This window comes from Leptopilina heterotoma, unplaced genomic scaffold, assembly GCF_015476425.1.
Source record: "Leptopilina heterotoma isolate Lh14 unplaced genomic scaffold, ASM1547642v1 Lhet_384, whole genome shotgun sequence".
NCBI lineage: Eukaryota > Metazoa > Arthropoda > Insecta > Hymenoptera > Figitidae > Leptopilina > Leptopilina heterotoma.
The window spans coordinates 802,385-823,757 of record NW_025111057.1 but is presented as its reverse complement, the minus strand read 5'-3'; the positions used below and the strand labels follow the sequence as shown (position 1 = coordinate 823,757).

At 30.6% G+C, this 21,373-nt stretch overlaps 1 protein-coding gene across 2 annotated transcripts in view; it reads right to left on the bottom strand.

Moving 5' to 3' along the window:
- Positions 1 to 218: 218 nt before the first annotated feature.
- The window catches only part of LOC122505980 (cAMP-dependent protein kinase type II regulatory subunit), a 214,285-nt gene continuing 193,130 nt past the window's right edge, over positions 219 to 21,373 (bottom strand). For both annotated transcript variants that reach the window (XM_043617907.1, XM_043617906.1), the window contains one exon: positions 219 to 2,703. In XM_043617907.1, coding sequence (XP_043473842.1) covers positions 2,573 to 2,703 — 131 coding nt within the window. In that variant the 3' untranslated portion in view covers positions 219 to 2,572. The remainder of the gene's footprint in view (positions 2,704 to 21,373) is intronic.

Below are 21,373 nucleotides of genomic sequence, written 5' to 3'. Positions count from 1 at the left end.
TTTTCAGTGTAAAACTATAGATATTATAGCATACATTGTATCTACAAGTTGTTTATTTTAAATTTACTAGCTATAACTTTCTTTTAACTTTTATTGTAAATCAGTTTATGATTATATAAATAAAAGTCACTTTTTTCCACATCACATTTTAGGTATTTTCAGTCATTATTGAAATGCTCTAATATCGTTTATTACTAGGTGTTTTCGACATCACTAACAACAATATTTTTCTATAGCTGTAGTGAATTTTGAACTCGTGGCAGATAAAAACGCAAACCATCGCATCCTTTAAAATGAATACAAGTCAGACCGGGGTGGCTGAAGATTTTTTCACAGAATCCGTGAGTGTATTTAAAAGCTACAATTTAAAAATTGTTATTTCCCGCATTCAATTTACTTTAATAATATTACTAATCTTATTAACAATACGAATAATTTAATAAATTATAAATTTTATTATTAATCTTTAACATGGATTTCAGTAGAACAGAAAAGTAAAACCAATAAGATGGTAATAATGCCTTAATTCGGAACTTTTATTTTGATTACTTTCTGATCAGAGTTTATATTTTTCTCATAAAGTCAAATGTAACGAGGATTTATATGTATCTCATGAATTTCAATCACTTATAGTCTGAAATAATTTCTCCCTTCGACTTTCTGAAACTTTAAATAAATTATAACACACATACACACACGAGCTTTTTATTCTTATTCTTCTTTTTTTTCTTTCAACAAAAATATTCATATTCAGAATATTTTCTTCAATATCATGCAACACAGTGACTTTTAAAATGAAAAATTAAAAAAATTGTATTTTTCAAATCCTATACGAAAATCGATGCATTAAATGCAATAAAGAAGAATCTATTGTGATGCATTGATAAATAACATAAGTTTACAATCCACATCGTTTTATAACAATCACTGTGATCTGATGAATTTTTGGAAGTCAAGATTTATTTCTTATTTAATGTACGGAACGAAACGATTATAACGAACAAACACTCTTGCTAATAAAATAATACAACTTTTCTATGCCTAATTCGGCATTTAGAGATAATATAATAATTAAAATAATAACAATATAAATAAAATTAATAGTAACAATAGCACACTTTTTTAAACAATGACTAGTAAGTTATTCATCTTTATTTCTGTGCACCTTTTGTCACACATTGGATTTTAATATTTTTCAAGTAATTATAGTATTTTTATTGAAATACTTGAAAAATACAAGATGGTTGGCATATTTGTTTATACTATGCACAAAATTGACTCTGATAATAAGAACAAATCAGCCTCAACATTTTATGTTTTTAAAAGTCGTCTAATCGGTTTTCGTTTTTTTTCATGTTTCTCGATAAAAAATGAAATGATTCCACGCGGAAATACAAATTTAAAATTGATTAAAAAATAATCCATTGGACAAATGTGAAAAATGAAATAGCCTCAAAATTAATAACATTAAAATAATATACAGGAGGTATTTGTGCATTGTAGTCGATTCGGTCTGAAAACGAAATGAAACGTTTCACGTTTGCGAAGCGCTTATTCTAGCTTACAGTATATTTGCATACTGACATTTAACATAATTAAATGATCGCTCTAATGACAATATACGATACCTTAACATGGCTAGAGATTTTTTTTTTATTTTAATGAATTCAGTTTGGTGGCGATCACCGTTATATTTATATAAAATGAATATTGCAGCTTTATTAAGATTATAACAAGCACCTATTTTTCAGCGTCTATAACAAAATCGATCAAGTTATCCAATTTGCCTGCTGAAAGCTTGGGTTAATTGGGCAGATTTAAATTAAATAATTATTTAGAAAAGACACTTTCTTAATAGAGATGACTTTGTACTAGTACCTTAAATATTCAAAATTAAAATCAAATTCTAGACTCAAAAAACAAAAAGATGGAAAATTGAAAATTCTAATGTAAAAAGGGTTTCAAAATATACTCCACTGGTCTATATTCCAATTTCATAATTATCAACTGAAAAATAACAGGTCGTTTGTATTGTAAAACTCTCCATTTGGAAGGAAACCACATTTTCATCCGCCAAAAATTACAGCAAGTTTCGGAACAAGTAAAATATTTAAAAAACTAAAAGTATTCTTCGGCTCAACAACGGGAGACTAGTTTTCTTGAATTAAAGGGACTCGTTCTGTGTTGAAATAAATTAGAACAATAATGGCACTATTAGCACGGTAACCAAAGATACTTAGCCAAAAAAGTGGCAACTTCATAATAAAACTGTAATACTTTTCGATCTAATACAGTCTTGATAATTATTCTCATGGCGTGCCGTACATATTCTAAGGATTTGTGGTCTATAGTGTTAGGTTAATAATTAAATAGTTGTAGGTGTAAATGCCGTAGACGCGAATGATGAATGACGTACGTTTAATGGACAGTTGTACGAATGACATCTCGAGAAGACTTTTTTAAATTATGTGGATGAAGTTCAAAAATGAATGCTGGTACAACTTTGTGCAGAGTGTCGCCCTGAATGAGGAATCTCATTACAATGGGCACGGTTCTGCAGATATGCAGGAGTTCATCGGATATCAGAGATTTCCGTTTTGCTGCCAAAGATCTTGATCAGTTGATCTTCGTAATCGTCGATGTTACGCTTCATCAACTCCATGCAAGGACCCAATAAACGCTCAAATGCTTCCACATCCAGAACTGTAATGCAAAAGAAGAAGACTTTAAATTAAAAAATTACAAGTATTTTTCAAAATAAACATTGTGCTTTTAAGTGTCATATTTTAAAACCCCTAGAACCATGGACATAAGAAATATAGGGACAGGCCTCAAAGTCAAAATGTGGGCAGGTACGTTGGCAGATCGGAAGGGAAAACGCTACGTTGGTCGATTCCCTATTGGTAGACTTAATGCGCAGGCGCCAATTGCCATATAACACGTACATTTTCTTAACCAATTAGCAATTCGCCAACGTCTCCCCTTACGGACTGCAAAGTGTCCCCCCGCATCTATATGCCATGTCCCTATATTTCTTACGTCCATGCCTAGAACTTATTGTTAATACAATTGTTAATACTCCTGAAGGAAAAACGATTTTATCCACAGTAGGTCATTAAGACTGTCAGGGAAAAAGTTATATTACAATTTTTTATTCCAGAAAAAAAGTTTAACGTATAGAAAATATGAAAAATATAATATAATATATGAGTTTTATTTTTGATGTCTTCATTAATATTACAAAATCTACTCTCTAATAATTATTATCAATTTCCATAGTAAAAATTTAACACTTAGAGTAATGTCACCTTGAGTGGACCGCCTGAGCTTTTAAATTATCTGACAGCGGAAACGTGAAATAAATAAAACGAATAGCAGCACCGCACCTAAAAACCGTAAGAAATTATGTTCCGCGATAATCATATACGTTATCGTTTGATGTAACGCATTTTTAAGATCACAAACCAAAAATCAAGTCGCTCTTACAATGAGTAAAGTGATTCGGAAGTGTAAAAGTAGTGTAAAATTTCAGTTTTAAAAGGTAACTTATTTTTTTCCTACTACTTTGGACATTGAAATTGATTGTTTTAGTTTAATTTAGTGATAATTTTGACTAAAAAAAAATTGTGGTGACTGCCATAAAAAGTTGCATGTCACCATGAGTGGACCACTGTTTATAACCATGAGTGGACTGCCTGTTTTTTATATTTTTAATGTCAGCTTACTATTTTAATGGAAATAAATTGACAATAAATTGGTTTGAAACTGTTTTATGTTCTTTATTAACTTTTTTGTGATTTTGATGAGATATGTGCCAAAATTATTGAAAATGGTTTCACTTGTAAACATTGCGACACAAACATGATCTGAAGCTGCATAGGCATAAATTTTGTTTTAATGTATCAGAAATATTAAATACATTAAAGGATTTAGAATAACTTTTACAATTTCTTTGGAGTGGTCCACTCAAGGTTACACTTTTTTCATTCCTTAAAAATTAGCTTTTTTTAAAAGTCAATTGTTTTTCCAAATAAAAAAAAATCAAAGCTATTATGGTATAAACACTTATCTGGGGATCTAAACTAAAGCTTGGAATAGAAACCTCCGATTAAATTGCTTTCATAAAGAATTTTTTAGAAAAAAAGCTTAGGCGCTCCACTCAAGGTGACATTACCCTACTTATCATTTAAAAAAAAAATTAAACAATTTTATTCAATTCTTATATTTCAATTATTACTATTTCTATGAGGAAGCAAAGTGTTCATGAAATGAACACCAAAATTATAAAAATGTACAACTTGGCAGCGGTTTTTTACATTTAATTACAAACACATCACTTGACGACATGATAATCACTTGACCAATCGAAAGTGAAGCGTCACACCGAAAATGCTTATCCTACAAATGTTGACAAGCAAAGCAGTTCACTAAAATTTGGGACTGTTATCTTCCTCAAAATCCGGTTCAATAGGTCTCTTCCAAATTTTATACAGATTATTTAAAAAACAATTTATTGAAATCGGTTAAAAATTGTAGAATGTAGGGGGTTTAGAGTCCAGCAATATCATTTGTCCCACTTAGAGTTCCTATAAAGAGAGTTGAGATATATTTCCCCTTCCACTAAGTTTTCGCCTAACCGGAATCGAAAGTTTTGGAGACCCCGGTAAAATTTGATTTAGCTGTGAAAAATAGGTTGTATGCCCAGCTTTTCTTTGTGTGATTGGATTTATTCAAGATGGGAAAGTGTTGTATTTTACATTGTAAAAGTACTCAAGACATAACGGATCAAAGATGATTTCCAAAAAACCAAAACTTGTTAAATTGTAGTTATTTTTTTTAATATTAATCGACCAGATTAGAATCCAACATTAAAATAAAGTATTTGTGAGGTAATTTGCAGCTGTTTCTTAACGGTGTTGTAATGTCTGAAATTTCTAAATTACATAAGCGCACTGATTGGTTCAAATGATGTGAAATAGGTAAACACAACATATACATTTTCCAACAGGGTCATTCCAGCGAAAATCGTCTAGAGCTGGTTGCTCCATGATTTTTAAAAATGCTGTAATTAATTTAATATTTAGAGGTGTGCAAAATTCGAATCGAGAGAAAATTCGATTCGAACTTGCCAATTCGAAATTCGAATTGTAAAACTCAACTTGGTCTACTTTCGATTCGAATCAGCCAATTCGAAGTTTCGAATTGCGAATTGAACGACTCGACTCGGTTAACTTTCGATTCGAATCGGACAATTCGAAATTCGAAGCTTTGACTTTCGAATTGCACAACGCCATTCACATCATAGCACATTAGGGGAGACAAATTAATGGTGCCACTCATGGTGACATATCCCGAGTCGAACTTTTAGACCTGCTTACCTCCTTAAAACTGAGGGTTTGTAAGGATGTAATAGGATGAAAGCAGAGTTTATTTGCATTGCAAGTTAACTCTGATTACCTCCTGCAAACCCCTGGTTAGCGACAAATTTAGATGGTAAAAGGGGGAAAGCAGGTGTTCCTAGAACCTTATTAAATACTGCTTGACCCTTACTTACAGAATTCTTTCCTCTCCCAAAACCCTGGAAAAACTGCTCATAGCATATTTGAGATCATTTTTAACTAATTTTTATAATAACTTTAATTATTAATAAATGGCATTATTATTTAATGATTTTTACTTTTTTTTTAATTTAATCGTGACCAATAGCGAATTCATAAATAATGTTAGTATATATGTGGGGATTAATACATATCCCTTTATATATAAATATAAGAAAAATTTTAAATTAAATATTTGTTAATTAAATTATTTAACGTTGTATATAATCATTAAATTGTCTACTAATACCTATACAATACAGAAAAATCGGAATAAACGCAAACCTACGAAATAAATAAAATCTAACGCACGCGAGACTTGAACCTACGACCTACGAACTACGGACTACGAAACTAACGCCCTAACCACTATGCTACGGAACCTGACTGAACACAGACGCTCTATTTTCAGTGACTTGTTGAGTGATTCAATAAAGCATTAATTGACACTAATACACTACAGCAAATAAATAAATTGTTTAATAATAATAACCTTTAAACATTCATAAATTAATATTTTTATTATTTAAAAAAAATGTCTAAACATTTCAGTTAAAAATAATATTTATAAATTAATAATAAAGAGTACATGTTTCGATAACCTATTCGCAGTTTGAAGTTAATTGTTGTTTACATTTTGGTTTCTTAATCTTTTTTTAATTTTTCTTTTCAAATATTTTCAATTTTAAAATTAATGTATTGAAAATCTTCGAATTGTTGCAAAGAATTTTATCAAAAAATTTGATAATAATAGAATTCCTTCAAAGATTTTCTTTATTTAGAAAAATAACTAAATTCTCGCAAAGAATTTTATTAATATTTTTAAAAATCCTAATTAAATTTTTTTGAAAAATTTCTTTGAATTTTTTTTTAAACTAATGGAGTTTCTTTAATAATTTTAATTGAAAATTTCGAAAGCAATTGAATTTTATGAAGAAGAATTTTATTAAAATTGTATTGAAAATAAGTGATTTCTTGCGAAGAATTTATTAAAATTTTAAGAAATAATTAAATTGTTTATGAAGAATTTTATAGAAATATTTAAAAATCATGAAATTTTTTCGAAAAATTCAATTAAAGTTGTTTCGAAAATAATTGAATTTCTTTAAAGAATTTTATTAAAATTAAGTATATTCAAAATAATTGAATTCATCATAAGAATTTTAATTACTTTTTGAAAATAATAGAATTATTTCAATTCTTTTGACGAATATATTCAAAAATTGTATTGAGCTAGTAATTTAATTCTTATATAGAATTTTTTAAAAATATTTTGAGAATAATTAAATTGTTTTTCAAGAATTTTAAATTCTATTAGTATAAATAAGAAGTTATCAATCCTCCAAGTCAATCAATAAAAAAGAAAAAAAGAACAAAATCTTTTCTTTAACGTTTCGATAGCACAGCTATCCTCTTCAGAAACTGCAAAGTTTATTTCATATTACAAACAAAATACAAAAATAAAGGTCACAAAAATATTAACACTATTAACACAATTAAAAAAAAAAAAAAATATATATATATAAAATAATTTTTTAGAATTACCGTAAGAAAAATTATTAAAATTATTTACAAAGACATGGTACGAGCGTTTTCATTCATCGAACTCAACTGACAAACTAAAAGGTAATTAGAAATTGAACAAATTAAATCGTTTGTAGATTTGAAGTCAATAAACTCATTGCAGATGTATACAAATATTTACAATCAAAGTATATATAGATATATAGATAAATGGTAAAGACCGATATCAGAGATATTTGTTTTTATTCAGAAAATAATTTAAGAAATAATTCAAAATTTATTAGAAAAGAAATTCAAATATTGTTTATTTAAAAATTTTATATCATCTTTTTTGTTAAGAGGGTTTTTTTGTAGCCCAATATGAATCATCTCAGAGATCAGTCTTTTCCGCCACACAGGTTCGTTGTCAAGAATTGAGAAATCATTCCAATCGAAATTGTGATTAAATTCACGTTTATGAATGGCTATGACATTAGTTTTTTTCCTTTATGATCACACTTTCTTTCAATTTAATTCAAAATTTTACAAACAGATATATGGAACATCTATGGGTTCATCAATTTCGGGATTGTTTGCTGATATTGTTATGAGTGATCTTGAAGAAAATTGCTTTGATAATTTATCTTTTACACCAATATTATTTTTTCGCTATGTTGATGATATTTTAACTTGCATTCCCGAAAATAAAATTGACGAAACACTGAACACATTTAACTTTTACAATGAACGCTTACAATTTACTTATGAGATCGAAAAAAACAATTCTATCAGTTTTCTTGATGTATTGGTTATAAAACTAAATAATAATTTAATTACGGACTGGTTCAAAAAACCTACTTTCTCTGGACGTTTTCTAAATTTTCATTCTCACCACCCCTTCTCACAAAAAGTTGCTATTATATATAATCTGATCGATAGAGCAATAAAACTTTCCAATGTCAGGTTTCATCAAAAAAACATTGATACTGTTAAGGAGTTGCTTTTAGAAAATGGTTATCCGTTAAATATGATCGAAAAATATATAATGAAACGACTTCAAACTATTAATTCTAACCAAAATATAAATAATAATAAAAAGACACATTATTCAGGTGCTAAAAAAATTGTTATGCCTTATTCGAAAAAAATTTATTATAAGGTATCAAATTTATTACACGAATTTAACACCGTAGTGATACCAAAAATAAATAACAATAATACCATTGTAAGAAAAGGCAAAGATAAAACTAAAAAAACTGAAAAAACAAACTGTATTTATAAAATTAATTGTAAAGATTGTTCTGCTAGTTATGTGGGTGAGTCAAAAAGAATGCTTGGTGTGAGAATTGATGAACACAAAAAATCAAAAACTAATGTCATAGCCATTCATAAACGTGAATTTAATCACAATTTCGATTGGAATGATTTCTCAATTCTTGACAACGAACCTGTGTGGCGGAAAAGAATGATCTCTGAGATGATTCATATTGGGCTACAAAAAAACCCTCTTAACAAAAAAGATGATATAAAATTTTTAAATAAACAATATTTGAATTTCTTTTCTAATAAATTTTGAATTATTTCTTAAATTATTTTCTGAATAAAAACAAATATCTCTGATATCGGTCTTTACCATTTATCTATATATCTATATATACTTTGATTGTAAATATTTGTATACATCTGCAATGAGTTTATTGACTTCAAATCTACAAACGATTTAATTTGTTCAATTTCTAATTACCTTTTAGTTTGTCAGTTGAGTTCGATGAATGAAAACGCTCGTACCATGTCTTTGTAAATAATTTTAATAATTTTTCTTACGGTAATTCTAAAAAATTATTTTATATATATATATTTTTTTTTTTTTTTAATTGTGTTAATAGTGTTAATATTTTTGTGACCTTTATTTTTGTATTTTGTTTGTAATATGAAATAAACTTTGCAGTTTCTGAAGAGGATAGCTGTGCTATCGAAACGTTAAAGAAAAGATTTTGTTCTTTTTTTCTTTTTTATTGATTGACTTGGAGGATTGATAACTTCTTATTTATACTAATATAATTTTACCAAGTGATAAATTCAACAATACTAAATTTTAAATTCTTGTTGAAACTAAATTTTATGGGAATTTTTGAAAATAATTAAATTCTTTTGTTTAATTTTATTTTAATTGGGTTAATAATTATTTAATTCTTGCAAAGAGTTTTAGTATTTATAAAAATAGTTGAATTATTTCGAAGAATTTATTAAAGTTTAAGAAAATAATTGCAATTTATAAAAATATTTTAATATATTTGAATTCATCTAAGGAATTCAATTAAAATTGTTTTGAAAATAATTGAATTCCTGCAAAGAATTTTACTATTTATAAAATTAATTGAATTCTTGCGAAGAATTTTACTATTTATAAAAATAATTGAATTTTTTCAAAGGATTTATTAAAATTTCAGAAAATAATTGAATTCTTTCGTGAAATTTTCAAAATAAAAAATTTTGTAATTTGCAAAACAATAATAAGTTGAATATCTTGTACCGCGCGTAACATTTCCTATTGCGTAAGAATGTGGTAGAAGCAATAAAGGGTTTAAGGTTCAATTAGGACTTAAAAAGGAGTTGTCAGAGTTAAATAGAACTTACGCAGGAGGAAAAAAACACCAAGGGTTTGTTAGGTGCAGGTTAGGGTTAAATTATACTTACCAGGAGGTAAGCAGGTCTAAAAGTTCGACTCGGGATCCCACACAGCACATGATATTTCCTGAACATTTCACTGAAAGATTGAAATATTTCAGTGCAAGGTTCTTGAAATATTGCTGCAAATTGAAAATGTCCGCCTATATGAAATATTGACGTGAAAGTTTAGAAAATATTTCATTGAAATATTTTGGAAAATTTCAACTTAAATTATGCGCACTGGTCGAACTCAGTTTCTATGGCCTGTAGAGCTGCGCAGTAGTTTTTGGCTTACTATATCCTATGGGTTTTAAAATATTTCAGAAAATTCCTATTGGTTTCAGGTGTTTAACAAATTTTTTAATTTTGTGAAATATTTTCAGAATATTGCAGAATCGTCATGTGTAATATTGCAGGAATATTTCAATGAAATATTTTCTAAACTTTCGCATCAGTATTTCACATAGGCGGACATTTTCAATTTGCAGCAATATTTCAAGATCCTTGCACTGAAATATTTCAATCTTTCAGTGAAATATTCAGGAAATATAATGTGCTGTGTGGGATGCAACTTTTCATGGCAGCCACCACAATTTTTTTTGAGTCAAAATTATCACTTAATTAAACTAAGACAATCAATTTCAATGTTCAAAGTAGTAGGGAAAAAATAAGTAACCTATTAAAACATAAATTTTACACTACTTTTACACTTCTGAATCACTTTACTGATTGTAAGAGCGACTTTTTTTTGGTTTGTGATCTTAAAAACGCTTTACATCAAACTGTAAGGTTACAGGTGAGAATGATGTACAAGTGTGTGTATTTATTTAATTGTAAGAATGATTGTGTTTGAAAGAAAAACTAACTTTTTACGTGAGCATTTTAAGATTTATATTGCCTTAAAACAAGTACCTGGTACTTCGACGGATTTTTTTTACTAAAGCTTGGTGCTGTGGAGTAATTACGGAGAAGAAGTGAAACTGCATAAAGGAAGAATATCTGAAAAAGCTTAGTGCGTGTAGTCAGATACGAATATTTAACTTCAGTTTCTAAATCTATCTTAAATCGTCGTGTGAGTGCCAGGAATTATGTGAAATGTGTTATGTACATGATCATAGTGTTTGAAGGTGCACTTAGTGACTTTTTGGCAAAATTTCTAAGGCTCCCAGGAGTATTTATGTGACGCTTGAAACTTTTATGAATTTGTGAAAATCGTTTTCCCTTGTAAAATTAGTATCGCACATCTATCGTTATTAAGATTGTACGGTATAAATATTATCGTGTCTTTGTGATAGTTATAAACACAAGTGACCGAGTGACTTTGAGAAACGAAATTTAATTAATTAGAATTAATAAGAATGTGTATAGATTATATAATTTTAAACAAATACCTCGAGTCCGACAATTACCCCATACCACTGATAGAAGACCAAATAGATGTTTTGAAAGGAAAAAAAGTTTTTTAGCTCGCTTGATTTGAAAGATGGTTTTTATCATGTGGATATGGAGGAAGAATCAGTAAAATATAAGTCATTTGTGACACCTTTTGGCCAGTATGAATTTTTGAAGATGCCATTTGGGCTGAAGGTTGGGCCTAAACATTTTCAAAAGTTCGATAATACGTTAAGAGAGCCTGTAGATTCAGAGGATGTTGTCGTATATTTAGACGACATATTGATCGCGACGGAAACTATTGAACATCATTTGATTGTATTGCGTAAAATTTTTAAGCTTTTGGTTGAAAATGGTTTGGAATTGCAAATGTTAAAATGTAAATTTTTGCTAACAGAAATAAATCACTTAGGATACAAAATTTCCGAGAGGGGCATAAAACCCACAGATGAAGGCATAAAAACGGTATTAGATTTTCCAGTTCCGAAGGATATTAAAGGAGTACAAAGTTTCCTTGGATTGGTGTCGTATTTCAGAAAATTCATAGAATCGTTCTCGTTGATCTCTAGACCACTTTATGAATTATTAAGACAAAGAGTTACGTTTACGTTTGGAGATGAACAATTAAGAGCCTTTAATGAGTTGAAAGATAAATTAGTAGAGTCACCAATATTAGCAATTTATGATCCAAGTGCGGAAACTGAACTCCACTGCTACGCGAGTTTGCATGGTTTCGGAGCAATTTTATTACAGCGCGGAAATGATCGTAGGTTTCATCCAGTTTTTTATTTTTCTAAAAGAACGACAGCTAGTGAGAGTCGTTACCACAGCTTTGAACTGGAGATGCTTACAATCATTTACGCACTGAGACGTTTTAGAGTTTATTTATATGGTTTGAAGTTTAAGACCGTGACGGATTGTAATTCTTTGGCTTTGGCATGAAAGAAAAATGACACCAATCCGAGAATTGCACGATGGGTACTCGAATTATAAAATTTCGACTACACAACAGAACATAGATCTGGTACGCATATGACGGGTTCCACGTTAAGTGACCCAGGTCAAAATTTTAAATGTTTGGGATCGGGTTAAAATTTTGCAGAAACAGTAGTCCTATTAGATACAATTAAAAATACCAAATATTATTAATTTATTTAAACAAATATAAAAACTGGAGGGGGTCAAAGTTTAAATTTTTGGTCTAACATGGAATATTTGAAAAATTTGTAGTTTCTTTAAAACAAAACGAAAATACGTTTTCTATTTTGGGTTTTTCTGATGTTTTTCAACACTCTCTAATGGTGTAAACAAATGTAGAGAAAAAAAATGTTTGACCTTGAAAAATTAAATTAAAAAATAAAATTTCATTTTTTTATCAAATGGGCAGTTTTTATTTAAAAAAAAAAATTTTATCATAAAGGTGAGGTTTTTTCCTAAAGAAAATGTATAGGTCAAAACGTGGGACAAGAACTTTTAACTGGTCAAAATAAACATTTACTTCTGCAATCCACCGCCCCTTCTCGTTGTTGGGCTATATATGAGCCTCCGGAAAGTATAACCACACATAAAATTCTGACGCCCATTGAATTAGCATGGCGGTCAGAATTTTATGTGTGGTTATACTTTCCGGAGGCTCATATTGTTTATAACAATTGAAATAAATTATTTTATGCTTTATTAATTATCTGGTGGTCATATTGGATGAATTTAAATTGATTTAGATCATGTGCATCAACGGAATAAGAAAATAAACCTCCTTTTTTAAAAAAAGTGTATTAATTTGTTAACTTTGATTTAAAAAAAATTATAAATAATTCAAATCTCCAAAATCGGCCTCGAAGGATGTATTAAGAATTTATTCCTCTTTAACTTAAGACAAAGAACACTTAAACCGGTTAAAAATTGTAAGCTATAGACATTTTTTAATAGTAAATTGTAAAAAAAATTCCACTGTGGGACGGTGCACGGCAGAAGTAAATGCTTAATTTGACCAGTTAAAAGTTCTTGTCCCACGTTTTAACATATACATTTTTTTAGGAAAAAACCTCACCTTTATGATAAAATTTTTTTTAAAAAAATAAAAACTGCCCATTTGATAAAAAAATGAAATTTTATTTTTTAATTTAATTTTTCAAGGTCAAACAATTTTTTTTCTCTACATTTGTTCACACTATTAGAAAGTGTTGAAAAACAGCAGCAAAACCCAAAATAGAAAACGTATTTTCGTTTTGTTTTAAAGAAACTACAAATTTTTCAAATATTCCATGTAAATTTTTGACCTGGGTCACTTGACGTGGAACCCGTCATATGACTCATGTTGATGGTTTGAGCCGATGTGATTTTGTGGCTGTTATTAACGATAATAGTTTTGAGTCGAATTTACTAATTGCACAAAATCTAGATAAAGAAATCGCTAGAATTAAATCTGAATTGGAAAAAACCGAAAGTAAATATTACGAGATGAGAAACGGGGTTGTTTATAAAAAAGCTGCCGATAACTCACTGTGTGAACTCACTGTGTGAACTCACTGTGTGAACTCACTGTGTGGGAAAAGCGAAGAAAAAATACAGAGCATTCCGAAAGGAGATAAACCGTTCGAGATCGGTACATATCGACCATGTAACAATCTCTGATGCGCGCGTATCTACGAAAAAATATATTCTTCTAGTGACCTACATTATTACTTTTATTTGTCAAAATATTTACTTTTATTGGAATATTCAATTTGAAACTAAATATAAAATCTAAAAATGAAACAACTGAAAATATTAGAATACTTTGAATTTTAAAAAATTTCTCACTGGAATTTTTATTATTCTTTAGATATTTAAACGTAGAATCTCTTTAAAAATTAAATACAAGTCCTTTGCCATTTTTACTAAAATGATCTGTTTTAAAACGTTTAAAGAAATAGATTTTATTTAAATATCTACAGATTAAATAAAAATCCCAATGCGAAGATTTTTAAAATTCAAAGTATTCTCTATTTTTTTAAATATTATTTCATTTTAGACTTTACATTTAGTTGCCTAAATTGAACATAACAATAAAATATAATAACAATTAGGCATTGCATAACCGGCTAAAAACAAAACCGAGACTTCCGTGTATATCAAAAACGAAGAAACTGAACAAACGCGGGCGCAGGCGCGCCACCGAGTTTCGCATTCCTAAAAACTGTTTGGGAATGAATCTAAGGACTCTCGCACAGAACAGTCCCCGTTTAAGTGAACGTTGATACAAAGTTTGTAACAATTGAGTAGCTGAATTAAAATAAATGCAAATAATAATAATTGTATCTAATTCTTTTCACCTTTCAATTAATTGCGGAATCTGATTGCACTTGTTGAAAGAAGACTATTGGCGTTTATTAAGATATTTAGCATTGATCTTCATTGAAAATCGTTACTAAACTTTTTAGGATAGAGAACCAAAATTTAATATTTCTTCCTATGATAATACAAATCATTCAAATTGTTTTATATTCAGTCCGAAATCTGAATTTTCATTTTTCTCCGTGAGGCAAATTGAATCGATTTTTAAAAGTCGATCGCCATATTGGATCCAACATTTTGAGTTTTGAAAATCTGACGTCATATTCGTAATCAGCGATCCCGAAAACTCCCGAGTAACAAATTCTTAGAGAATCCAATCACTTTTTTAAATACCCAGATAGCCAAGCGTACTAATCATTATTTTTTAGTACAGCGTATTGGTATCATACTCATATTGCACTAGCACGAAATAATAAGGTATGTACATACCAGTACGATACTAGTATAATAACGGTATGTCATACGGATAGAATTATGAAATTGCCAAAGTACTCCGTACGAGTATAACACTAAGTACAATACCAGTACGCCGAACTAATTGGTATTTTAGGTTATGAATTTACAATGCTTCTCCGCCATTATATGTACGATATACCAGTACAGTACCTGGTACAGTGCGAAGGTACATGGCTGGTACAGTAATAGTACGCTGGTTATCTGGGTAGTTGTATTTAGGTCAATTTGTATGCAGGACAACTGTTGAAAAATCAATTTTGACAGTTAATTTAGTTTGTTGTTGTCAATATCTCTATGTTTTCGTAACGTAGAGGGTTCAAGCTTAAATTTAACTCACATGACAAGTTTCTAGCACGTCGGATTTACCCGTTTTCGTAGAAATTTTCAAAAACTACTAAAAATGATTTTTGGGTATTTTACCCCCAATTTTCTCAAAATCCTGACGTGATGGGAGGTTTTAGTTAAATGTTAATTCGGATTTAGCGCACCAAAAGCTACGGTAAATGACTTCTCGATCTCAGACATCGAAAATTTTTATTTTTTTGCAGGCTTCTGAAATTATATATATATATATTCATATATATAGCACTTTAACATGTGACAGACGTGTCCAAATTCAAAAAATTAAAAAGTTTTTTGAAGAAGAGACAATTCGGAACCATAATTATCTATAAAATCTTTGTCTAAAAAATTTTTAGTAACGAAAAATCAGCTGTCTTCTGAATCAAAGCTTCCACATTAAGATAATAAATTTTTCAAGTTTCCGACTATTTGTATAAGAGATAATTCGTAAAGAGGATCAGGTACGATTTATCGGTTTGAAAATTTGGAATCTGGAAGTCATTTGGAACCACTCCCCACCAAGTTTGTAGCGTTACATTTTAGAATAACCTGCCCACCTCTAAGGAGACCTGTGACTCCTAACACTCAATAGACCCTGAAAATTCAGGGTGAAAGTAGGGCTTAAATTTCGACTCGGGTTAATAAAACGATTGCGCCAATGATTAGTAAATTAATAGACACGGATTGTGGTAAAAATTAGACAAAGGTCGTTGGTGAGGTCGAATTCGCGTTGAATAATTCAGTCCATAAGACAACGGGTCAGACTCCGAGTATGCTTTTGTTCGGTATAATGCAACGAGGTAAAGTGCATGATCCTGTAGCCGAATATGTTGGTAGAGAAATCAATGATGACACTAGAAATTTGACTGAGTTAAGAATGAAAGCGAATGAAAATACGAAAAAGCGACAAATGCAATCAAAAGCTCAGGGAGATAAAAAAAGAAAAGAATCGGCTATTTATAATACCGGTGATTATGTCATGTTAAGGAATTCTGATACGACAAAAGGAATTTTTCCGAAGTTAAAGCCTCGATTTAAAGGTCCTTATCAAATTGCGAAAATCTTGCGAAATAATAGATATGTTGTTATAGACATTCCTGGATGCCAGATGACACAGAAAAAGTATGAAGGAGTAAGGGAGCCAGCTAATATGCGCTTGTGGAGAAAAGCTCCCAGTGTGCACGTACTATAACTGTTCTAGACCAAAAAAAGAACAGTGTTCTAGAATAAGTGTTACAATTTTATTATAGAACAGTTCTAGAGCTTTGTTCTAAATTTGTTCTGGAACAGTTGTTCTGTATCTGTTCTATAACAGACATGTAACATTTGTTCTAAATTAGTTATAGAATTTTTAAGTAACATTGTTCCTACAGTGTTCTAGAACACTGTTACAAAAATTTAATATAACTTTTCTTTCACTATAAACTCGTGTTTATTTTCACTACACGGAAAGATGTTATTATTAAATTTTATAAAAGTATTTTACAAGTGTAGGACAAAATGCGACAAAGGAAAATTTTGCTATCAACAAAACTAACACAGTAAATCTTAATTTAAGATCGGTCTTAAATTCAGCACTGTCTGCTATCCCAGGTGCAAATTTAGGTTGGCCGCCAGAGTTTGAAGGTTGGCCCAAGGTTGGCCTAACTTTGGCAAGCAAAGTTTTGGTTGCCAGAGTTTGCCCAACTTTGGCAAGTACTTGTGCCCACAGTTGGCCCGACTTTGCAAGCCAACCATTAAATGCAGAGTTTAACCAACCGTCGGGCCAACTTTGGCGACAAAGGTTGGCACAACTTATCCAAACGTAGTTTAAAAGACTTTCAGTTTTGGTTGGCCGAACTCTGGGCCACGGTTGGCCCGACGGTTGGCAAAACTATGTGAAACGCAGTTTAATTGACTTGATTTTTCTTGGTTGGCCGAACTCTGGGCAACGGTTGGCCCAACGGTTGGCAAAACTCTAGAAACGCAGTTTAAATGACTTAAACTTTCTTGGTTGGCCGAACTCTGGGCCACGGTTGGCCCAACGGTTGGCAAAACTATGTGAAACGCAGTTTAATTGACTTACATTATTTTGGTCGGCCGAACTCTGGGCCACGGTTGGCCCAACGGTTGGCAAAACTCTAGAAACGCAGTTTAAATGACTTAAACTTTCTTGGTTGGCCGAACTCTGGGCCACGGTTGGCCCAACGGTTGGCAAAACTATGTGAAACGCAGTTTAATTGACTTAAACTTTCTTGGTTGGCCGAACTCTGGGCCACGGTTGGCCCAACGGTTGGCAAAACTATGTGAAACGCAGTTTAAATGACTTAAACTTTCTTGGTTGGCCGAACTCTGGGCCACGGTTGGCCCAACGGTTGGCAAAACTATGTGAAACGCAGTTTAAATGACTTAAACTTTCTTGGTTGGCCGAACTCTGGGCCACGGTTGGCCCGACGGTGGGCAAAACTTTGTGAAACACAGTTTAATTGACTTAAACTTTCTTGGTTGGCCGAACTCTGGGCCACGGTTGGCCCGACTGTTGCAGCTTAAATATACATTTTGCGTTATGCACTCCCATGTGAGCGTAGCGTAGTGGTCAGTGTATAAGTCTTCGGTGCGTTAGGTTAGGGGTTCGATCCCAGCGAGCGATAGATATTTTCGAAAATGTATGTATGAGATTGTGTTTAATAATAATAGGTAAAGGTTATATCTGATGTTCCCGCTAATAATGTGTTAATTGTTTAAATAATGTAGTTTTTTAATAATTTTTTACCTTTGGCTGTTGAAGTTGGCCAAACTTTGAAAATTGTGGTTGGCCCAACTTACGCATCTAAAGTTGTGCCAACTTTGGCGTCAGTCTTTGGACCAACCATTGAAATGTATAGTTGGCACAACATATGCATTGTAAGTTAGGCCAACTTCCTTATGAGTTGTCGGGCCAACCATCGTCGCCATTAGACGGTCGCCGTTATCATCTGTATGGTTGGCCCAACCTCTGGCACGAGAAGTTGGACCGACTTTGTAAAAGTTGGCCCAACTATGGGCCGACCAAAAAATCGCACCTGGGATAATGCGTTAAAGGATACAAAAATGTTGTATCTTAATTTAAGGCTGCTTTCCTGCTTTAAAATAAGACTTTCTTTTTACTGTGAAACTTTAACAAAACGTACCTATATAAAATTTAGTAAAGTTATATTAAAATTTGTTAAAAGTTTTCGATATTTGATATAACTTTACTAAATATAGTATAATTTTTATTAAAGTTTAATACTTCTAATATAATAAGTAATATAATAACTTTCTTTCCGTGTAGAGTGCAGCCGCGTTTTTGCATGAATTACAAAAAATCTTTCGAATTTAGATACTTAGAAAGACTCGTATCGATGATTCGTGAAAAATTAAATAATTTTTCACTGTCAGCTTGCATAAATTTTCAAGATTTTTAAAAACATTATTCACCAACAATAACATCAAATATTTAATTAATTTATTATCAATTATTATTAATTAATAGGTATATCATAAAAATACAATAATAAATTATTATTATTAACTAATTAATTAAAATTTGTTATTATTTGTAGCATAATTAAATATTATTATTTGTAAAAAAAAATTTATATATATATGGGGCATTCCAGGCCAAATCGGAAATTATTTTGCTTTTGCATCTCAAAAATATTTTTATTAAAAACTACGTGTGAAAACAAAACTTTTCATTATAAAAACGTCCAATTTGATCAATTTTTGACCGAGTTATAAGCATTTAAAAAAAAATTTACGTAAAAAACGTCATTTTTCATAAATCTGTATCTCCTGAACCGCTTCATGAAAAAATTTGAAAAAATTCAAGATAACTCATTTCAAAGAGTACTAAAAGAAAAAAAATGTTTAAAAAAAATTTAAGATGCAAAAGCAAAATAATTTCCGATTTGGCCTGGAATGCCCCATATATAGTTATTTTTTTATTAAGTGTGTTACATTTCAATTTATAATTTTAGCACTGCACATAACGGTCCCACAATTCAAAAGGAAGTTGAAGTAAAATCACTTCCAAGCTTGCGTGGCTATGCGGTATGCGTATTCGACTTGTGTCCTCTAGGTCTAGGTTTCGATCCCCCGTGCGTGCGAAATTTTTCATTCTTAGTTTTAAGTGTTCTGTGTATAATTCTGAATATTGTTACATAAAGTATAAGTTTAAATAATTATTAACAATGATAATAATAATTTAGTCATTAATTTAAATAAATAAGATAGTCTGTTTAAATTATTAAAGAAAATAAGAAAAATATTTTTTAAAAACTTATTGCAAAAAAAGATATTCTATTAATTATTCATATTTTTATTCATACTTATAAACATTTATTTGTTCTATGCAACTATTAAATTTCTGCTTGGGTATTATTTATGATAAATCGTTTTTGTTATATATTTGTTTTAAAACAATGTTCTAGTTTTGTTCTAGAATTGTTACAGACTTTGGTTCCTATTTTTTGCCTTCAGGGGGACGACATTTTGACCTGCCTGTTCCTCACCAGTTACAGAACTTGTTCTTTTTGTTCTGGAATAGTTATAGAATTATTCTGTAACTTTGCACACTGGGCTGTGCCATGAAAATTTTTGTTTATTGACGATAGCATTGTTTATGGGAAAAATGTTTATAATTTAAAAATGCGTTCGAGGACGAACGAGTGTCAGGACTGACCGAGCTGTAAGGTTATAGGTGAGAATGATGTACAAGTGTGTGTATTTATAATTATAAGAATGATAGTCCGGGAGCTGGCGACCAAATCAACTATCTCATTTTATACCGGCTGAAAATTTGAGTATAGATTACTCAAGACGTGTAAATAACAGAAAGGCACGTCTGGCAGGTCGGTGCTGGGGCAGGGGGTGGCAGCAGGGGGGCGAATAGGTGAAAAATAACTTACATTTTTCTTATTTCATAACGATTAAAACCTTTATAAATCGAAAGTTTACATCTACACGAGTGTAAAAATGTACGTCTGGCAGTTCTGGGGTGGGGCAAAGTACTTCTGGCAAAATAATTAAAAATTAATTTAAATCTAAAAAAAAATTTAAAAAAATCTAATCTAATTAAAATCTAATTAATTATTTAATCTCATTTCATACCGATTAAAACCTTCATAAATCGACAGTTTACATCCATACAAGTGTAAAAATCTTCGCTCCAACCCAGAACTGCCAGACAAGCATTTTTATACTTGTTTAGATGTAAACTTTCGATTTAAGAAGGTTTTAACCGGTATGAAAAGAAATTAAATTTTACAATTTTTTACGTGTTTAACCCTTTGCCAGACGTACTTTGCCCCACCCCAGAACTGCCAGACGTACATTTTTACACTCGTATAGATGTAAACTTTTGAGTTATGAAGGTTTTAATCGGTATGAAATGAGAAAAATTTACATTATTTTTCACCTATTCGCCCCCCTGCTGTCGCCCCCTGCCCCAGCACCGGCCTGCCAGACGTGCCTTTCTGTTATTTACACGTCTTGAGTAATCTATACTCAAATTTTCAGCCGGTATGAAATGAGATAGTTGATTTGGTCGCCAGCTTTCGGACTATGATTGTGTGTTTGTTTTTGGGGTTTGAGAGATAACGAGAAGGAGAATTGACTCAGTCTGTACTGAGGTGTGCGAGCGAGAAGATGTTTATTGTTTGACTTGACAAATAAATTTGTTTAAATTAAATTAAGTTTTATATTTTATTGTTGCTATCCTGATCGCACAAAACGGCAACGTATATGTTTATCGCGGAACTTAATTTCTTACGGTTTCTAAGTGCGGTGCTGCTATTAGCACTACTTATTTCACATTTCCGCTGTCAGATAACTTAAAAGCTCAGGCGGTCCACTCAAGGTGACTATTGTAGAAAAACTATTACCCTAGTAGAAAAACTATTTTTCACATATGAAAGTAACTTTTCAAAATTTTCATTTTTTCGTTCTAATTTCTTCAAAAATAGCTTTAAAAAACTAGAATCACGTTTTGAGCTTGAAACATTTGTTTTCAAGGTCTAATGGAAGATTTTTGATTCACACTTACTGTATTAATAAAAAATTACAAAATATTTGCC